Below are 16959 nucleotides of genomic sequence, written 5' to 3' on the forward strand. Positions count from 1 at the left end.
CTAAAAACCATGTCAAATCTGACCATGCACACAAGGTGCTTGACAGAAAGCTATGGTCATCTAAGCATCTCTTGGGATGGCCAAAAACTCTAGATCATAGTCTCTTTAGATGACAAAGAGGTTGGCAAGGTTAGTTTGTCAAGAACAAAAACTTGTTAGTGCAAGTTTTTGAGAAAACCAAATCTGGATAGAATGAAAAGGGCATTATTGCATGGACCAAAAATACTCCAATGGGTCCAATCTCCTCGACTTAAGGGTTTGGTAGGGTGGACTATAAGCAGGAAAAAGCGAATGGGCACTAGAGCAAAATAAACTAGGGTTGCAGTAGAAAATGCCAAACTGGACCAGAGAGCAAAAGAGGATGGTTTGCTCAAAATTTTCAAAGAACATTAATGGGTTTCTGCATAAAGTTGAATTATACACTACTACTAACATCTCCTAATTTTGGTGGAAGCTTTAAAGAAATATTTAAATAGGTTGTAGTGCAATTTTACAAACTGGATCAGATTTGAAAATTTGGGGTAGAGCTCAAAATTTCCAAATGACTAAAAGAGATTTTTGCATAAAAGTGATGTGGGAGCATCCCATGACATCTCCAAATTTTGGTGAAACTTATAGCTAATTTTATCAAAGGGTTGTAGTGCAAAAGAGGCTCCAAAACTCATGAAAAGTCATTTTTAAAGCAATAAAGCTCAGGGAAAATAATGATACAAATAAATCCACTGATAAAAGAAATGTTTTTCTTGAGAGGGTAAACAGGCCCAACAATATTTTTGAAAAGTTTTCACTTGGGGTGAAAACTCCACAATATCAAGGAAAAGAGTGGTTCTGAAATCAAAAGATAATTCCACAAAAATGAAAATTTAATTTCTTGGCAAAATTTTAATAAACAAATCATGGTTTAAAAATTTGGGGTGTTACAGTATGACTACATCAATCGCGTTTTCATAACACTTCCGCTTACGGTCTACGAGGGTACGTGGACGGCACTCTCCCCTCTCGTTGCTATGCATCACCATGATCTTGCGTGTGCGTAGGAAATTTTTGGAAATTACTGCGTTTCCCAATAGTGGTATCAGAGCCAGGTTTATGCGTAGATGTCTTATGCATGAGTAGAACACAAAGGAGTTGTGGGCGTGGGTATATACATATTGCTTGCCGTCACTAGTTGATTCTTGATTCAGCGGTATTGTTGGATGAAGCGGTCCAAACCGACATTACGCGTACGCTTACGTGAGACTGGTTCTACCGCCGTGCCTCGCACATAGGTGGCTAGTGGGTGTCTATTTCTCCAACTTTAGTTGAATCGGAATCAATGAACAGGGTTCTTTCTGAAGATCAAAAAGCAATCACTATACCGCGTTGTGGTTTTTGATGCGCGGGTAAGAACGGTTCTTGCTCAGCCCGTAGCAGCCATGTAAAATTTGCAACAACAAAGTAGAGGACGTCTAACTTGTTTTTTCAGGGCTTGTTATGATGTGATATGGTCAAGACGTGATGAGATATAAGTTGTTGTATGAGATGATCATGTTTTTGTTGAAGTTATCGGCAACTGGCAGAAGCCTTATGGTTGTCTCTTTATTGCATAAGATGCAAGCGCCAAATAATTGCTTTACTTTATCGTTATGCGATAGCAATAGTTGGCGAGACACCATGTGATGACACGTTGATAGAGATCAAGGTGATGGAGATCATGGTGTCATGCCGATGATGATAGAGATCATGACGGTACTTTGGAGATGGAGATCAAAAGCGCAAGATGATCATGGCCATATCATGTCACATATTTTGATTGCATGCGATGTTTATCCTTTATGCATCTTATTTTGCTTAGTTTGTGATGACCCACAAGTATAGGGGATCTATCGTAGTCCTTTCGATAAGTAAGAGTGTCGAACCCAATAAGGAGCAGAAGGAAATGATAAGCGGTTTCCAGCAAGGTATTCTCTGCAAGTACTGAAATAAGTGGTAACAGATAGTTTTGTGATAGGATAATTTGTAACGAGCAACAAGTAACAAAGGTAAATAAAGTGCAGCAAGGTGGCCCAATCCTTTTGTAGCAAAGAACAAGCCTGGACAAACACTTATATGATGTAAAGCGCTCCCGAGGACACATGGGAATATCGTCAAGCTAGTTTTCATCACGTTCATATGATTCGCGTTCGGTACTTTGATAATTTGGTATGTGGGTGGACCGGTGCTTGGGTGCTGCCCTTACTTGGACAAGCATCCCACTTATGATTAACCTCTATTGCAAGCATCCGCAACTACAACAAAAGTATTAAGGTAAACCTAACCATAGCATGAAACATATGGATCCAAATCAGCCCCTTACGGAGCAACGCATAAACTAGGGTTTAAGCTTCTGTCACTCTAGCAACCCATCATCTACTTATTACTTCCCAATGCCTTCCTCTAGGCTCAAATAATGGTGAAGTGTCATGTAGTCGACGTTCACATAACACCACTAGAGGAGAGACACCATACATCTCATCAAAATATCGAACGAATACCAAATTCACATGACTACTAATAGCAAGACTTCTCCCATGTCCTCAGGAACAAAAGTAACTACTCACAAAGCATAAACATGTTCATAATCAGAGGGGTATTAATATGCATAAAGGATCTGAACATATGATCTTCCACCAATTAAACCAACTAGCATCAACTACAAGGAGTAATTAACACTACTAGCACCAATCCCGGACTTGGAGACAAGAATTGGATACAAGAGATGAACTAGGGTTTTGAGATGAGATGGTGCTGATGAAGATGTTGATGGAGATTGCCCTCTCCCGATGAGAGGAGCGTTGGTGATGACGATGGCGATGATTTCCCCCTCCGGGAGGGAAGTTTCCCCGGCAGAACAGCTCCGCCAGAGCCCTAGATTGATTCCGCCAAGGTTCCGCCTCGTGGCGGCGGAGTTTCGTCCGAGAAGATGGCTTATGATTTTTTTCCCATCGAAAGACTCCATATAGCAGAAGATGGTCATTGGAGGGCCACCAGGGGGCCCACGAGGTAGGGGGCGTGCCCTGGGGGGTAGGGCGCGCCCCCCACCCTCGTGGGCAGGGTGTGGCCACCTGGTGAGTTTCTTTCGCTGAGTATTTTTATATATTTGGAAAACATCTCCTGTGAAGTTTCAGGACTTTTGGAGCTGCGCAGAATAGGTCTCTAATATTTGCTCCTTTTCCAGCCGCGATGCGGAGGCGTTGCGGCTTGAGGAGGAGAAAGAAGAGTGCGCCCAGCTAGCCACAATGTCGGCACCCCAGCAGACGCCGGAGGAGGCTGCCTTGGCAGTGTACCAAGCGGTGTTTGGGTGGGCTGGCCCTGCTCCCGTCTTTATCGACCTCACCGGCGGCGATAGCGATGTCAAGGGCAAGGGCAAGGCGGAGGACGTCTAGGGCAGCGTGCGGGCACATATCTTTTTATTAATGTTTTTGATTAGGTTTAAGTGGACTTTGGCCGGCAGTTGACCAACCACTTTAATGTTTAATTATGTTTATTTCTATGACCTGTTTTTTTCTACACCGGCAAATTTGGGCCCGTCTTTCATTGGGCGCACCTGCTGACCAATATGAAAATGCCGACGCGCACGTCTGCCTGGCCGATCCAAACAGATGAAAAGCGAATAAAACGCACGTTCAATTGGGTCGGCGCGTTGGAGGTGCTCTTACACCCTGAAACATGATTCCCTTTACGTTTACGTTAACACTCCACAAAACAAACATGGCAATATATTCTTAGCTCACAAAGACAAGTCAAAGCATCTCCCTCCGTTTCCTTTTTTACTCTACATATACACTTTGATCAAAGTCAAATTAAACAAAGTTTCAACAAATTTATATAAAAAATATCAATATCTACAAATATCAAAGTTATATGGTATATGAAAGTTAATTTTATGATGCATCTAATAATATTGATTTCATATTGTGAATATTGCTATTGTTACCAATAAAATTAGTCAAACATTATAAAGTTCGACTTTGACCTTTTTTTGAGCAAATGAACAATTTTTTTAAAACAAACCAACTTTATATGCAAACTAAAAAGAAAACGGAGGAAGTACCCAGATAAAGTTAGAGCCCAAGAATGGACGATGACTCTCGCAGCCCAAGGCCACGAACGAGACCCAGCCGCCGGATCCCGCCGACCCCTCGAATCGGACGGCGGACACAGGGAGCGCCACGAACCAGCCAGAAACATGGGGCCCACCTCATCCGGGGAACGCGACACGGACGGCTGACCTGCGGCCGCACGCGCAAACGGTTCGGGAGAGGTCTAACTACGCGGGCCCCCACATCGCGCTGAGCTTTTACCCACCGCGAAACGTCTCCGTGGACCCGGTCCGTCGCATCCACAGCATGGACCATCTACTACGGTCTTAGCGCCGCACGTGAGGCCAAGGCCTATGCGCCGGGTCCAGGAGCTTAGCGTCCATGCGCCGGAGAGTCCGCGCACCTCTGCCCGCTTCGCGCGGCCATTGGCCGCGCTGTTTATGGGGGAAAAAAATAGTTTGTTTTTATTTTCTCCCGTAAAAAAAGTGAAAAGATAGCGATAACGGAAACCCTAATCCCCAAATCAGAAATCTATCCGAATCGCTATTTATGTTTGTGGCTTTCTCCCCCCTCCGATCCGATGTCCCCCGCTTCGCCCGCCGCGCCGATCCGACCTCCCGCCGCCGCGTTCTCTCCGCCGGGGACGCTCTCTCCGGCGCCGCCGGCTCCGCGCCATGAGGAAGAAGCTCGACACCCGCTTCCCCGCGGTATGACCCGTGCCCCTGCGATTTTTTTTGCCGGTTCAGGCCTCCCCCCCACGCTGTGCGCGCCGTCGATTTCGCGATTTTTTCTGTGTGCTTCGTCTAGGTTTTGTTTCCGGCGGTTAGGTTTCTGTAAATTGACGGCCAATGGACCTGCGATATGCATGTTTGTCTGTTTCTCTCTATTGCTGGGCTTGATAGATGCACGTTTGGGGAATTTTTGGGTGCTGTCGCTAAATAATATGTAGATTTCGCAGCACGGTTGGAATTTTTAGCCTCTCGCGTGTGCTCGTCCTGGGCTTGTTTCATGTACGTTTGTTTTTATGGTGGCTATGGTTCGCTGTCCCGATGGCAATGAAGCTGCGGTTATAGATGGGCATATGATGTAGGTGGTGGATGCGTGAAAAATCCTGGATTATGTAGATTCTGCCTACCCTGTTAACGTTTCACTAGTATATGGCTTTCCGCGGACAAGTGTGCTATTAATCTACTTTATTATTTAATATTAGGGTCAATTTATTTTATGTTTGACTAATTCGTTATGATTAAATCCTTGGGTCATCCTTGTGCTTCAATTGCTAGGCTTGTTCTTTAAGGAACGAAGTTAACAGAAATTACTTGCATTCACTATTTACTGAAAAAAGATGGACATGATTATTAAATAACTCTTTTATAAATATGAGCTTTTTTTAGGAATGAGAGTTTAACTTCAGCGGAGGTGGCTTAATTGTCTCAAGAGATGATCAACTCCAGGTCTTCTGCGGTGTTCCCTATTTTGATCGGTAGCTTGCTTCAAACCGGGCCGATTGTACCTAAACTAATATTCCCACATAATGAACACCAAGTGCTCCTTTCCTTTTTTCCCAAATTAAAAGAGGAGCGCGATTGTTGGTACAAAGTGCAACTATAGAATCAAGCATGTGAGTTCTTTTTATAGTTGTTGATCTGTTGACATTGGTATCATGATTGTTTAGATATAGATTGTGGTGGCAACCTGGCAGGGAAGCTTCTTAGCCTGATGAGTTAGTACTGTTCAGATTTTGTAGTATATTTCAAATGGTAAATACAGTAGGATTCTACTATTTAGCATCTGGCCCACAATAGGCAATGAGTGTTGGTTAAAGCTGTGTACGATCTATAAAAATATATAGTGTAGAGTGTTTATCTTATTCTAAGCATGGTATATTCTCCGATCTGTTTTTGGTCCATCTTCGGGGGAAGATGCAAGTGTTTTGATGAATATGTTTGCTGTACAATGGAATCCTCATGATACTAAAGTTTTTCTACAGTGGATAGAGATACCTTCTTCATTACCCTTTCTTTCACAAGGGCTAGCAGAATCTCTTTTCTTCATCTGCTAGGACCTGTGCTTATAACCACATGTGAATACTATCGCTCTCATGTCCTTTTCCATCGAAGTTGCATCATTGGCCATTTGCACTGTAGTATGCAACAATCATAACTATGATTAATGAGTGTTTTATTATTGACATGTTGTCATAATTTGAAAATGGCAGATTCCTACTACTTTTCAGATGGTATCATGGTACTCTTCTGTTAATGTGATATCAGCTTCCTCTTGTACTTTGTTATACAGCCTCGGATTAAGAAGATCATGCAAGCAGATGAAGATGTCGGCAAGATTGCTCTAGCTGTACCTGTTCTAGTTTGTAAGTTTTCCACAGCCTCTTGTTTGCAGAACTTTCCTTCAACTCGCCTCTTATCAGTTCCAGAGTTATTTCACTACATACATCATCTTTTTTTCGCCATCTGTTGTTAACGAGAGAGTTCGATAGCATGTCTTGAAGAGGCCATAGACATATGCTACATACACCGTTTGTCTATCTAAGCTGCGCCTCTTTAAAAACATAATAATTACTATCTTATTTAAATGTAGTTGGCAAAATAGCTCCATTGAAGGGCTCCAGAAATGGCAGCGTTGACCACTGCAATAGGAATTTCATCTTTCTTTTTATTTTCTCATATTCAAACCGAAGCTAAAAATAATTGCAGACATTAGTATCTATTGTTCCTTCTTGGTGTAAACAAAACATAGGCAAAATTATTGAACTATTTGGTCCTTTCGGGAAGTTGACAGGGATAGATCCTCTGAATTTATCTTTACAGAGTTTTGTATTGTTTGGAGCATGACACGTTTGCAGCTGCCGGTCAGTCAGCACTACACTTTGATTCAGATGACATGATTTTGATATATGGTCATTCTAGATCTCGATTTCAAACTAGAGAATCATACTGACCATAAAGCATATAGGGAAGATGTAGAGCAACGGTAGTCATCTTTCTTGTTAAGAGGAGGAGCTTGCTACTGAGGTCATCAGAGCTAAGGTGCAAATGTTAATCCTTTGGGCCAGGGAAACTGAGTTCAGGCTCAATGGTCAACCATGTAAGCCTATTCTCCTTATTAATGCATGCATCCACAGTTGCCTTTACACCTCCCCCACAGGTGCGTCACCACCATATTTCCATGCCAGAGTGACCCCTGACTGGCTCCTCCACCAGGCACCTCATCTCTACCCTGTTAGCTCAGCGATATGCTGCCAACATGTCTTGATGATTTGGCTTTCTCTGTTCTCCTGATTTGTAGCTAGTCAATTTATTTTACATGTCCTGGTGGGTCAAACTGGGTAGAGGAGAAGATGGGCACAAGTTAGGTGGGGAGCCATGGTGCGGGGAAAGGGAAATCTTGGAGAGGGCTAGACATGGGAACAACTTGTGTATACATTGCACAGTATTAAGGACCACAAAATTGAGTGGAGTACTTAGGCGTTAGGCGTACTCGATGACTATGGCAGGACATACATTAAATGAGAGGGGGGGTGGGGGGGTGGGAACAGTTTAGCCGCGGTAAGAGTTGATGTGTACCTGCTGTTTGCTATATAGGACCATACATTGAGTGAGTAGAGTAATTAAAGATACTTGAGAATTGGCACTCTAGCGGATCATACTTCGAATGTAAGCCATTCCATTTTAGACGCATGTACAAAAATGCCGGTTCATCAGTAGAAAGCAAACCCCTACTTTTATAAGCAGTATAGATAACATCAACAGCAAGGTATAGCCTAATTGCATGTGCTTATTTGAACTGTATAATTAATTAATGTTAACATGTACAATGTTGATATATGATTGACGCAAGCTATATGCGATAGCAAAGCAACTCGGCCTCTTATAGTGCACCTACGTGCTTATATTTTCTTAGTTTCTTTTTGTAACTCACATCATGCATGTGCTTTCGACTAACATCTTTTTCTGATATCATGATTTGCAGCCAAAGCGTTGGAGCTATTTTTGCAAGACTTATGTGATAGGACATATAATATCACTGTTGAAAAAGGGGTCAAAACAGTGAGTTCATCACATCTGTAAGTTTCCTTGACCTTATATGTTTTGTCATATCCAAACACCTTTTTGTTTGACTGGATAGATAATTTATATTACCATGTTGAACTTTTTGATTAGTATGGCAAAACCTTGGAAGCATTACCATTTCTCATTTTGATTTTTCTTGGCAATACATTGTTCTTGCAATTTTGTACCCATAAATTGTTTCCTCAAGTTCAGTTCTACTGTCATATTCTGTCGCTTGTGTAGTTTATGTAGTGTCCAAATATACCAATGAGCAAGTTGCTCAGTAACACTACAAATATCACATGGGAAAATAACATCGTTTCACTGATGACATGCCCTCAGGGTCCACCTTTCATTGTCACATTGGCTTTTATTTTTCAATTTTCAGCTTTACTAAACAAATTCACTTGTATAACAAACATCAGAAGTGAAAAGCTTTGACGTACTGATATTGCTCTAGTACTCTTTCACAATGACATTTTCAGGAACAAATATAGGCTAGCTCCTTTTGAACTGAATTTAATGTCATAGTTGGTTAGCTTATATGTCAATCCTATTTAGTAACTGATTGGGCCCTGGTGCTACTTTGTGCCAAAGTCAGCAGCGTGTTATATGGATTATGGAAGCTGTAAAAGTACCTTCCTTGATACATGTTTTGAACTGAAAGAGAGAGGTAGATAAGCATGTGTCTTGTGGTGGTCTATGCTGATTTTGGGGTATTACCGTCTTGGTGGGGGTCCTCAGGGACATGCAGTGCCAAAGTCAGCAGCGTGTTATATGGATTATGGAAGCTGTAAAAGTACCTTCCTTGATACATGTTTTGAACTGAAAGAGAGAGGTAGATAAGCATGTGTCTTGTGGTGGTCTATGCTGATTTTGGGGTATTACCGTCTTGGTGGGGGTCCTCAGGGACATGCAGTTGGGTGGTGGTTGCATCATTTCAATTTGTGGTTGAAATGGGACTTATTTTCTTGATCCTGATATATGTATTATTTCCTTGAGCAAAACATTTGTTTTTTTTCTGATGGTCCGATTATCTCATTCAGTATTATGCTATTACAGGAAACAGTGCATTCATAGTTACGATGTGTATGATTTTTTGAAGAACGTTGCCAGCAAAGTTCCAGATTTGGGTGCACCTGATTCTAGTGTTGATGATAAGCTTGGCAAAAGAAGGTAAAGTTTCAAATTGTGGTTAATTAGAGTCTGATATGAACTTTAATAATTGGTTAATTTGAGTTTATATGAACTTTAATAATTGCTGAAATGTCATCAGGAAACATGGTGAGGATGAAAGCGAGGAGGAATCGAAGCGGACAAGAAATGTAAGTCTTTCTGACCTGTACCTTTTCTGTATATGTTACACTTACATGTTTATTTTTGTGAACAGTTTTTTAGTATGAGCTCAGGGTTTTCATTTTCTCTGCTATTCAGCCTGTAGCTTGTTTCGTATGACACAATATATGATCACCCCATTTTATGTCGCCCATTCGATCTCCTTTTGCTGATAAAAGTTTTGCATATGTAGGAGGCAGCATGCCACACAAGCAACGGCAGAGGGCGTGGGAGGGGACGTGGGAGAGGTCGCCGTGCTGGGCGTGGAGCTGAGAGGGAGATTGAACACCATGAATTAGGTTGTGCCCAATTTAGCAAACCAGGCCACCTGAAGGTAGAGATTGGAGACGGGGTTTTGGACACAAGTGAAACCAAAGAGCACACCCCTTTGAGCAATGCCAGGGCCTCCTTAAGGAACATTGACTTGAACTTAGATCTTGCTGACTACGAGGAGGATACAGTGGCGCCGCAAGTCCAGCCTTCAGCTCCTGTGGTGACTGTGGCACCGCAAGTCCAGACTTCAGGACCATCGGTTTCACAGTTGAAAGAAGAAGTGGCGACCAAGGATTTCCTGGGCTGGCAAATGCCTGAGATGAACAAGATGGCCATGGACCCGGTGCAGTTTGCGCTGTCGTCAAACCATAGATTAGAGGAGGACGAAGACTATGACAATGAAGAATGATGTGACTCTAGCGTGGATTTAGTTTGAGAAGCTGATAGGTAGACATGACATGATGTACATCCTAGCAGGCCCAGCTTGACAATGTAGTAGCAATTCTCTTGTAGTATGTGTACCCGCAGATGCTGCAGAAGTAATTTAGGATGTGACATATGTTGATTGCTCAATAGCCAGTAGTAGCTAGTATCTTGTGTAGCAACTATATAGTGTAGCGACTATATAACTAGACATGTTTGCCGGTTGTAAATCATGGTTGCTTTTAGATCAAATGCTATGTCATAATGCTTATGTTAGCTCTTATGAGGTTCCACTCTTCCAGGTGGATTTTTTCTTGTGTTATTTGTGATTTTTTCTCTTCCAGGTGGGATTTTTATCTTGCACTAGCGATTTAACAATCTTGTTATTTGTGAAGTTTGCTCTTCCAGGTGGGATTTTTCTCTTGCTTTAGTGATTAACAATCTTGTGTTATTATTATTTTTTGAAACGGACAATCTTGTGTTATTTGTGATGCAAGACATCAAGCTTTGGAGATATGTGGGAGGTGAAGTACAAACAAGCAAAATACTTGTGGGAATCATACACATCAGGCAGGAAGCAGGTTTATTTCATCATATTACACCAGTATCCAGTGAGGCTGACATGTTGGATAGGCCCCAGCCACAAGCTTCAGCAGTTGAGCTCACATAACATATTTATTTACATCTTTTCAGGCGGCCGGCTTGAAGTCCTGGAGCTGCTTGAAGTTCTCCCAGGCCTTCTCCCACACCTTGGCCTCGTAGAGCTTCTTGGCGCCGCCCTCCTTGACCTCGATGGTGAAGTAGTGCATGCACCCGGCCACCACCTGCTGCCTCACCTTCACCAGCCTCTCGAACTCCAGCAGCGCGTTCTGCGCCCAGCAAAATTCACCACCGATCCAGCAGGTTAATCAGTTACAGTTAATCGTATCGGACGCCAATTGGCTTGGGATCGGGTCGGGTGGGGATGATCTTACGGCCTTGGTGTTGTGCTCGGCGACGGCGAAGCGGGCGAGCTCGATGGTTGCGAGGTCGTTCTCCCGCCCCGCCGGCGCGTCCTGGACGCCGCCCAGCAGCACGCCGCGGCCGCGCAGCCCCCCGCCCTGCGCCGCCTCGGCCATCGCCGCCGTGCGTCCGGAGGGTGCGCTGAGACGAGAGAGGAGTGTACGACGGATGGCCGCTGCTGAGAGTCCGAGAGAGAACAGATCTGTTCCGTGAGCCGAGACGATGTTGATCGAGGGAAGTGGCGGACGGGACTTTATAGCGACGTGGGGATAGAGGGATTCCGTTTTTGTGCGCGACGTGTGATCTGCGGGGGCTCGAGCGCGACAGCTATAGGCGACGGACGGGCCGGACGCTCTACGCGGCAGCGGTGGGGCTGTGCGCCGACGCGACGGACGCGGTACGCAGCAGCGCTGGCTGTGCGATGGCGACGGCGATGGCGATGGATGCGTTGCAATGCTTAGCTCCGAAGGCAAGTGCTGGCGAAGTAAAGAGCAGCAGACCTGGTGAAACGGTCGTATATCTATCCCTGAAAAACAATATACACGATTCCTAAAAGAACTGCTTTATTCGGTTTGCTACTCCTGCATTTTTTAGGTCATTAATCTGAATTTATGTCTCCTCTGCCACCAAAGTAAGTACTCCAATTACTTTACTAAGAAAATGTAATCACTTGTGATTTGGTACCACCGAAATAGTCGCGCACGCGAAAGGGCAAAGAGGGTAGTGGGGAAATTCTCTAATGCCTCCATTTCAGTGAGAGAGGTCTGTCCTGTTAGAGTAAATGATCACGGGTAGCCTCATGAGTCTCCGATGGTGTTTCAATACATCGGGGCTGGCTGCGCCCCTCAAGAATCAAAGACCAAAACATCGCCTTCTTTGCGGTCGGCTGCCAAAAGATGGCAAGGCTCAGAAGACGGCCCTGAGGTGGGCCGGCTCCTAGTAGGCGGCCTCCAAAGAGGCATGCTCCTAGTAGGCGGCCCCAATCACCCTCAAAGTTTGTGCCACATTGTAACAACGAGACAGGGTGTGGCTACAGCAATGCCTGTCACCTCCGAATCCAGGGCGGAGCGTGGCCACAGTGCGACGTACTGGGCGGACATCCCTCGCTCGGCGCGACACTGTTGCCACGCAGCCCATGACATCATCATGGCAGAGAAGGCCATGCTCCCACTACGAGTTGTCGGTACTGCCTTAGACGGCGGGCCTTACCTGACAGTGAGAAGCCAGAGGGCGGCGAGCTCGGACCAGTCGGCATGAGGGTAGGCGGCCGTCTTCTTCCCTCAGAGTTTGCCATTAACCAGAAGAGACGTGGAGTGGCTACAGTGATCGCCCGCCAGGCGGTGACATTGTAGCCACGCCGTCCCCGACAAAGCGTGCATCATCAGCAGCATTGCCATAGTAATGAGCAGCTGGCGAGGCCGTGCGGCCTGTCGGTGAAGTACGAGACAACCGGTGGGCCCCAGCGGTCGGCGGAGAAGCCGACACCTATAGACACTGACAGTCGGGTCCACACCCGGCTGGATTACCATTGTATCCCTGGGGGTAGGCCTATATAAACCCCCCAGGGCACCCATGCAAAGGGTTCAGCTTCACTGAGACCTTAACACACCCACACACGCATATATGGGAGGAAGCTAGGGCTAGCATTGTTCTTCTTCCCCCTCTAGAGAAACAGCTCAAGGAGCAAGCTTGTAGCCACCATTGTTGCTTGAGTGATCATGTGGAGACTCCGCAGAGCAGGAGTAGGGGTGTTATCTCCTAGGAGAGCCCCGAACCTGGGTAAGATTCGCCAGCGGGCATGTTTGCGCTTTATCCTGTTTCCTGGCACCGGCGACGTATTATTAGCCCCCTCCATGATAAGCCATCCGTTGGCGTATGTCGCACGACACCCCCGACATTTGGCGCCCACTGTGGGGCTAGGTGCATCGTCGTCCGGAGATCTGTTCTGGACGGGAACCCTGTTCCTCCCTCGCGAGCGCAGCCAGCCCGGCTCACCCGATGACGTTTGCGCCGACGCGTTGCAACGCGCAGAAGTCGCCTGCGCGGCGGCCAGCCTCATCGATCTTGTTGGCGAGCTTCGCCTCTCCATCGAGCCCGCACCCGACGCGGGAGCAGCCAACTCCGAGAGCTGCTTCGTTGACCTTCTCGGCAAGCTTCACATCGCCAGCGAGCCCACCACTGACCTGGAGTCGGTCGGCTCCACCGATTCGATGCTTGTCGACACCGACACGGCTTCCTTCGACTCCTTCCCCATCAACGTGGTGTTCATCGACGATGCACTCCCGCACGCGGAGAGTGGCGGTAGCACCATCACGGAGGTGCTTGTCACCAGCCACGACGACGCTTCTGGCGGAGCGGCCCAGGACCCGTTGCAGGCGGCAATGCGGGACCTGTCTATGCCCATTGATGCAGACGCCAACGCCGAGATGCTGGAAGCCTGCCGCGTCTCACTCGTTGAGAACGCCAAGAAACTGGCTACCATGAGACGCCTTTCCGAAGCCTTCCAGCGCGAGATCGACCGCGCTATAGGCGGCACACCGATTGCTGGTGGACCCAGTTGCATGGGCACGGTCTGGCAGTGAGGCGGTGCCGTCATCAGCATGTTTGGGGCAGAGCGTCCTGTCTACGCCACGCCCATGGAGAACATACGAGCCGCCCAGGCGGTAGCTGATGAGCTGGACCGTCTGGAGGGCGACGAGCGCCGCTACATGACGGAGCGCGTTCAACAGCTTATTGATGCGGCTGCCGTGCAGCAAGAAGCAGTCTGTCGCGTGGAAGAGCCTAACCAGCGGGTTGAGAACCCGTCCCTTCGCCAGGATCATGGCGCGACCTCCCGGACGCCGACAGATGGCGCCCACGACAGACAAGACAAGGAGCAGGCTGCCAGCCGCAGCCGGACTCGCATCACCATCGAGCGCGACCAAGACGGCCGTCCATGAGCAGTAGAACGACAGGGCGACCATCCGCCACCTCCACCTCCTCGAAGGGAGAGGCGCGTTTCCCCGCTGCCTGTTGATCACCCGACTCTCGGTGACCGGCTGGGCCGCCGAGAAGGAGTCAGAGAGAATGACGCCTGCCACTGGATCGACCGCCTTGCTCGATCCTTGGCGCTAGAAGAAGAAGATGCAATGGGTCTGCCTTGTTTCGACCCCCGCATTCGTGATGAGCCCTTTCCCAAAGGGTTCTCACTCCCAAGAGACACGCCCAAGTACTACGGCTCCGTAAAGCCGAAGGATTGGCTGGTGAACTACTCCACAGCCGTCAGCATAGCAAACGGCAGCAAGCGCGTTGCCGTGAAGTATGTCCTGCTCATGCTCCAGGGCACGGCCCGGACGTGGCTTAACAGCCTCAAGCCCTACAGCGTCAACAACTAGGTAGATTTCACCGAAGTGTTCATCCGCAACTTCACCAGCACCTACAAGCGGCCTCCCAAGCCCCGCCAGCTCTCGTTGTGCGTTCAAGGCCCAGTTAAGCAGCCCCTCCGCCGACTGTCGGAGGAAAAGAGAAGAATTGTTGGTGAAGGGATAGCCCGGCTTCTAGCAGCCGGCTGCATCATGGAAGTATTTTTTCCAGAGTGGCTTGCCAACCCAGTCCTTGTACTGAAGAAGAACAACAAGTGGTGCATGTGCATTGATTACACCAGTCTCAATAAAGCTTCCCCAAAAGATCCATTTGCTTTGCCTCAGATTGATCAAGTGATAGACCCCACAGCCGGATGCGAGCTGTTGAGCTTCTTGGATCCCTACTCAGGATATCATGAGATCAAGTTGAACCCGACAGACCGCCTGAAGACCGCCTTCATCACACCATTTGGAGCTTTCTGCTACCCGACCATGACATTCGGCTTGAGAAATGCCGGTGCCACGTTCCAGTGTTGCATGCAGAAGTGCCTCCTCAAGCAACTTGGCAGAAACGCCCATGTCTATGTGGATGATATTCTGGTGAAGACAGAGAAGCGCGGCATCCTCTTGGAAGATCTCAAGGAAACTTTTAAAAATCTGCGCCAGTTTCAGATCAAGCTCAACCCAGAGAAATGCGTCCTTGAAGTACCGGCTGGCCAGCTCCTTGGCTTCCTGGTCTCAGAGCGCGGCATTGAGTGCAACCCCGTGAAGATCAAGGCCATTGAGAGGATGGAGAGACCCACCCGACTGAGAGATGTCTAGAAATTCACCGGCTGCTTGGCATCCATTAGCCGTTTCATCAGTCGGCTGGGTGAGAAGGCTCTTCCCCTGTACCACCTCATGAAGAAAACCACTCACTTCGAGTGGAATGACAAGGCGGTCGAAGCTTTTCTCCAGTTGAAAAAGATGTTGACCACGCCGCCTGTCCTGGCGGCTCCAGCTGATAAGGAACTGATACGTCCATTTTGCACCATGCTTTTATATCGATATTTATTGCATTATGGGATGTTATTACACATTATGTCACAATACTTATGCCTCTTCTCTCTTATTTTACAAGGTTTCCATGAAGAGGAGGAATGCCGGCAGTTGGAATTCTGGGCTGGAAAAGGAGCAAATATTAGAGATCTATTCTACACAACTCCAAAAGTCCTGAAACTTCACGGGAGCACGTTTCAGAATATATAAAAAATATTGGGCGAAGGAAGTACCAGAGGGGGGTCACCCACCATCCACGAGGGTGGGGGGCGCGCCCTACCCCCCTTGGCGCGCCCCCTGCCTCGTGGCCCCCCTGGCAGGCCTCCGGTGCCCATCTTCTGCTATATGAGGTCTTTTGCCCTGGAAAAAAAATCATAAGCTAGCTCACAGGACGAAACTCCGCTGCTGATACGTCTCCGTCATATCTACTTTTCCAAACACTTTTGCCCTTGTTTTGGACTCTAACTTGCATGATTTGAATGGAACTAACCCGGACTGACGCTGTTTTCAGCAGAATTGCTATGGTGTTATTTATGTGCAGAAACAAAAGTTCTCGGAATGACCTGAAACTTCATGGAACATCTATTCGGAAATAATAAAAAATCCTTGCAAAAGATGAAGACCAGGGGCCCACCACCTGTCCATGAGGGTGGGGGGCGCGCCTGCCCCCCTAGGGCGCGCCCCCTACCTCGTGGGCCCCCTGGAGCTCCTCCGACCTCAACTCCAACTCTATATATTTGCTTTCGGGAGAAAAAAATAAGAGAGAAGGATTCATCACGTTTTACGATACGGAGCCGCCGCCAAGCCCTAAAACCTCTCGGGAGGGCTGATCTGGAGTCCGTTCGGGGCTCCGGAGAGGGGAATCCGTTGCCATCGTCATCATCAACCATCCCCCATCACCAATTTCATGATGCTCACCGCCGTGCATGAGTAATTCCATCATAGGCTTGCTGGACGGTGATGGGTTGGATGAGATTTATCATGTAATCGAGTTAGTTTTGTTAGGGTTTGATCCCTAGTATCCACTATGTTCTGAGATTGATGTTGCTATGACTTTTCTATACTTAATGCTTGTCACTAGGGCCCGAGTGCCATGATTTCAGAGCTGAACCTATTATGTTTTCATCAATATATGAGAGTTCTTGATCCTATCTTGCAAGTCTATAGTCACCTATTGTGTGTTATGATCCGTTAACCCCGAAGTGACAATAATCGGGATACTTACCGGTGATGACCATAGTTTGAGGAGTTCATGTATTCACTATGTGTTAATGCTTTGGTCAGGTACTCTATTAAAAGGAGGCCTTAATATCCCTTAGTTTCCGCTAGGACCCCGCTGCCATGGGAGGGTAGGACAAAAGATGTCATGCAAGTTCTTTTCCATAAGCATGTATGACTATATTCGGATTACATGCC

General features: G+C 46.9%; 2 protein-coding genes across 6 annotated transcripts; one reads left to right on the plus strand and one right to left on the minus strand.

Moving 5' to 3' along the window:
* The first annotated feature begins 4523 nt into the window (after nt 1-4523).
* On the plus strand, nt 4524-10445 carry NF-YC11 (nuclear factor Y, subunit C11). 5 transcript variants are annotated; one of them, XM_048687697.2, is made up of 8 exons: nt 4524-4768; nt 5456-5544; nt 6360-6432; nt 7035-7166; nt 8052-8145; nt 9194-9307; nt 9408-9456; nt 9660-10445. In XM_048687697.2, the coding sequence occupies exons 4-8, from the start codon at nt 7115-7117 to the stop codon at nt 10146-10148; spliced, it is 798 nt and encodes a 265-aa protein (XP_048543654.1). In that variant the 5' UTR covers nt 4524-4768; nt 5456-5544; nt 6360-6432; nt 7035-7114; the 3' UTR covers nt 10149-10445. The 5 variants fall into 5 exon arrangements, with proteins under 5 accessions (XP_048543654.1, XP_048543643.1, XP_087382918.1 ...); XM_048687686.2 differs by lacking the exon at nt 7035-7166 and having other exon boundaries at nt 4526-4768; XM_087526792.1 differs by lacking the exon at nt 7035-7166 and having other exon boundaries at nt 4526-4768; nt 5456-5515.
* Nucleotides 10446-10728: 283 nt separating this feature from the next.
* LOC125522654 (cysteine proteinase inhibitor) lies at nt 10729-11453 on the minus strand. Its single transcript, XM_048687703.2, has 2 exons — nt 11137-11453; nt 10729-11031 (listed from the first exon to the last, which is right to left on the minus strand). The coding sequence occupies exons 1-2, from the start codon at nt 11278-11280 to the stop codon at nt 10852-10854; spliced, it is 324 nt and encodes a 107-aa protein (XP_048543660.1). The 5' UTR covers nt 11281-11453; the 3' UTR covers nt 10729-10851.
* Nucleotides 11454-16959: the final 5506 nt, after the last annotated feature.

The sequence above is a fragment of the Triticum urartu genome, chromosome 1A (assembly GCF_056163025.1).
Source record: "Triticum urartu cultivar PI428250 chromosome 1A, HENAU_Tu73, whole genome shotgun sequence".
NCBI lineage: Eukaryota > Viridiplantae > Streptophyta > Magnoliopsida > Poales > Poaceae > Triticum > Triticum urartu.